The sequence below is a fragment of the Eschrichtius robustus genome, chromosome 7 (genome assembly GCF_028021215.1).
Source record: "Eschrichtius robustus isolate mEscRob2 chromosome 7, mEscRob2.pri, whole genome shotgun sequence".
Lineage (NCBI taxonomy): Eukaryota > Metazoa > Chordata > Mammalia > Artiodactyla > Eschrichtiidae > Eschrichtius > Eschrichtius robustus.
The window spans coordinates 112,323,174-112,326,968 of record NC_090830.1 but is presented as its reverse complement, the minus strand read 5'-3'; the positions used below and the strand labels follow the sequence as shown (position 1 = coordinate 112,326,968).

The 3,795-nt window shown below is 56.1% G+C and overlaps 1 protein-coding gene across 1 annotated transcript; it reads left to right on the top strand.

Moving 5' to 3' along the window:
- The first annotated feature begins 1,026 nt into the window (after positions 1-1,026).
- NPM3 (nucleophosmin/nucleoplasmin 3) lies at positions 1,027-3,040 on the top strand. The gene is made up of 6 exons (XM_068549027.1): positions 1,027-1,167; positions 1,457-1,542; positions 1,783-1,902; positions 2,010-2,103; positions 2,462-2,583; positions 2,679-3,040. The coding sequence occupies exons 1-5, from the start codon at positions 1,050-1,052 to the stop codon at positions 2,572-2,574; spliced, it is 531 nt and encodes a 176-aa protein (XP_068405128.1). The 5' UTR covers positions 1,027-1,049; the 3' UTR covers positions 2,575-2,583; positions 2,679-3,040.
- Positions 3,041-3,795: the final 755 nt, after the last annotated feature.

The window sequence follows — 3,795 nt, the reverse complement described above, 5'->3', positions numbered from 1 at the left end:
TGTGTGTGGTCGTGTACTGTGTAAACCTCCTTCCTGTTTTTGCCTCCTACCTTTTCTCCTGCCCTTGCATTCCTGAGCAAGTGTTCCTCCTTTCCACAGCTATTCCACCTTAGGGACTGGATCTTAAAGGCAGTTCTCTCCCACTTCCATCTCCACTAAAAGATTGCCTTCCATATTTTCCCTCAAGGCAAAACAAAAGACAAGTAGACTGGCTAAGCCACCCTCTTGCCACAATTATAACCTAGGGGTAAGTTAGGGCAGCTAGTTTGAGTTCCTGCCACCTAATAGAATAAGGAACACAGTTGCCTGATAATTTGGTCAAAAGGTGAAAGTTGGGGGCGTAGCCCAAATTATGAGGCGGGAGTCTAAGACAGGTGTTCCTGGACTAGCGAGCCTCTGTCAGGAGCAGCAATTAGTCCCACGCTTGAGCTAACGTGCTATGCTAGCAAGCACCAGCATCCAGCCAGCATCTGAAGTTCAGTGAAGATAACGCCACCATCTGGATAGTGAGCTGAAGGGTTGTTAGAGCAGGGAGTACATCCAGGAGAGGATCGAGTGGTTGGGATACAAAGTACCCGGAGCTGGAAGTCTTCCTTCAGACTCCTCGGTTCCCTTGAAGGGAAGGCAAATCTGAGCGTATTCGCTTTTATAGCAAAAACGCTGCACTGTATCTCGCCTTTGCTGGGGGAATTGGAAAGGTTTCCATTCTCAGATACTTTAACGAAAGCTTACCCTGGATTGGGAGAGAGGGACACTAGACAGAGTGCACAACTAGAGAAAATGGAGGCAGGAACCGCCCTCAAAGTCTTGGTTGTTGAAGTGAGCAAGGACGTTAACATTAGTCCCAAGTTGATGCTTCTGTGATGTTACTTACTCTATTTGCGGTCTCACAGACGCAACAGGTCTGAGGCTCCTGAACGAGACCGGGCTGATGGAGCCCGGGACCGGGAGCGCCTCGCGAGCGTCTCCTTTAATAGGCGGGGCCGGAACCCCCGCGAGTCCCCGGCTTTGTACGTGTCGGGGGCGGAGCCGCAGACGGCCCTTGCAGCATGGCCGCCGGCGCTGCCGCCGCCTTGGCCTTTCTGAGTCAGGAGAGCCGAGTCCGGGCCGGGGGGATCGGCGGTCTGCGAGTCCCTACCCCGGTCACTATGGACAGTTTTTTCTTCGGTATTGAGGAAAGGAGGAGCTGAGGGTGGTGCGGGGGCAGAGGCAGGGCTGAGGAACAGGAAGGCAGATGGGTGCAGGACGTGGGTGGGGGCGGAGGGGGCCTCGCACGCGGCAGTTGGAGCGGAAGGGGGTAGCCAGGCCCCTACCCTAGTCGTGCTGGGCGAGGTCCGGGCCGAGCGCTCCAGGTTTTCCTGAGGAGCGGGCGTGTGAATGGCCGGTCAGTCCATGGCTGCACGTGAACGGGATTCGGAGAAACGGCCCCGCACACTCACCCTGTTCTCTCTTCCAGGCTGTGAGCTCTCAGGCCACACCCGCTCTTTCACCTTCAAGGTAGAGGAAGAGGATGATGCGGAGCACGTGCTGGCTTTGACCATGGTAAGGGGCGGGTAAGGGGGGTGGCGGGGAATAGGTTGACCTGAGCGGGCCTCTACCCGCGGGTCTCTTCCCCTCCCCCGCTTTACTGGGCGTCACCTCCTCTGCTCAACCCCCACATGGGGGTCCCCTGGCCAGGTGATCCAGGGACCCCTGAGGCTGGGCAAGTCGTAGGGTAGATGCCTCCGTTTGTGGTGTCCACCCTCACTGGGTAGACTCCGAGGCCCTGTGTACCCTTCCCAGCTCTGCCTCACCGAGGGGGCCAAAGATGAGTGTAATGTGGTAGAAGTCGTGGCCCGGAATCATGACCACCAGGAGATCGCAGTCCCTGTGGCCAACCTCAAGTTGTCCTGCCAACCCATGGTGAGTTCCCTGGCCATACCTTGGGGGACTGGGAGGTAGGAATTGAGGACTTCAGGATTTCTCACAAGATGGGGTGGGCCAGGCCTTCATCCTTGTCTTCCTCCCAGCTCAGTTTGGATGACTTCCAGCTCCAACCACCTGTAACCTTCCGCCTGAAGTCAGGTTCTGGCCCTGTGCGGATCACTGGGCGGCACCAGATTGGTGAGAGTCTTCTCCTTTGCCTCCAGTAGACTCTCCATCAGGACTCCTACCCCACCCCAGCCTTATCTCCCAATGCGGTTCCCATACAGACCCTGTATGCTGTGCTCTCCACTTACTGTCCTACTCAAGCCATTCTTCATGGAACCTGTCCCAGCTTCTCCAGCTCCAGTGATGTGGACTCCTTTGCCTCTTTGTTATCTAGTTTAGTATCTGAGGTTTTTCCCACCTAGACCATAAGTTCTGGGAGGTCAGGGTCCCTACAAGCCTAGAGCCACAGGGCATGAATAAATGACCTGTAGTATGAAGGGGGTGTGGCTTTAACTTCTCTTCCTCTCTTCACTGCTTGTGTGTCTACCAGTTACTATAAGCAATGATGTTTCTGAGGAAGAGAGCGAAGAAGAGGGCAGTGAGGAGGAGGAAGCTGAGTTGTGCCCCATCCTGCCTGCCAAGAAGCAGGGGGGCAGGTTCTAACCCTCCCTGGTGAGTTGGGTGGGAGGCATGCCCAGCAGGGCCTGGGAGGGGACAGGAGGAGCAGATTTGGACCTAGATGCTGACCCCTTGTTTGCTCTCTTCAGGTCAGCTAGCTGCCTGCCACATGCACATGCACCAGGTTCCTGTACAAGTTTCAAGAATTTTGTGTCTTCTCCATTGAAGAGGATGGGTAGTGGTGGGGTGGGGTGGATGGGGTTTGGTCTGGTGCTAGGAGAGAGGGAGTCCCAGTCTCCATAGTGCCCTGGTGTTCTAATCCTGTACCACACCCGGAGCTTCCCTTTTCTTCAGGAGTGGGAGGAACTCTGAACTTCCATCCTGACCCTCTCTCCCCACTTGCTTATGAGGTTGGAGGTCAGCATCTGATGCTCAGGACTACACATTTTTAACATTTTTTTACATTTTTGGATAAAGGTTGAAATAAAGTGGTGTGGAGTTTTTTCTGCAACTCATTTGTGTGGCTTCTTTCCCTGCTGGGGTGGCATTCCCCTAGGGACCACCAGGTGGCACTCTGGCAGCACAAAGGGTGGCCCTGGGCCTGGGGGAGGGTGAGGAAATGTGGGATCCTGCTCTTCCCAGGGCCCTGGGACTAGCCCAGGCCTGGGCCCCAAATGCCTTCCTAGAAGAGGACCTCCCAACACCAAGCCCGTTCCCAGTCCCTAAAGGTGGGGGAGGGCCATCCCAGGAGGTTATCAGCATCAAAACAAGGGGTCTGGGCCTCTGTCAGCACTCAGGCTGATGGGCAGGGGGACAGATAAGGGGGCTTAAGCAGCACGAGGAATGTGCATCCCTAGCCCCATGAGGGGGCTCAAGCCCTGAGAGGGCCTGAGAGGGGTAGGGTAGAGGCCAGTCTTTGCTCCTCCTTCCAGGCATGCAGGCCATCTCTGAGACAGCCTGGGCCCTTAGAAACCTGATTCCAGGGGCCAGATGGAGGGGGCTGGCCAGATTGGGTGACAGGGAAACCAGAATCTGGGTGGCCTGGCATATGGGGGTAGAGAGGAGCCCCTGGGATTCAGCCTCCTGGGCTAAGGGGTTCCTGACCCCCAGCCCTCTGCCTGGTCTGTGGGGGGCGGGGGCAGTCTCTGGTGCCTGAAATAAGGTGGTTCTAGGGCTTGGCTGCTGCTGTGCCAGGAAGAGAAAGGGATGTACCTGGTGTGAGCATGAGTGTGTATATGACCAAGTCTGAGGTCAGCAGTTCAGCAG

Coding starts and splice junctions, on each gene's coding strand:
- NPM3 (XM_068549027.1), top strand. CDS start 1,050: ATGGCCGCCGGCGCTGCCGCCGCCTTGGCCTTTCTGAGTCAGGAGAGC. Junction 1,903..2,009: donor AGTTGTCCTGCCAACCCATG/GTGAGTTCCCTG, acceptor TCTTCCTCCCAG/CTCAGTTTGGATGACTTCCA. Junction 2,104..2,461: donor CACTGGGCGGCACCAGATTG/GTGAGAGTCTTC, acceptor TGTGTCTACCAG/TTACTATAAGCAATGATGTT.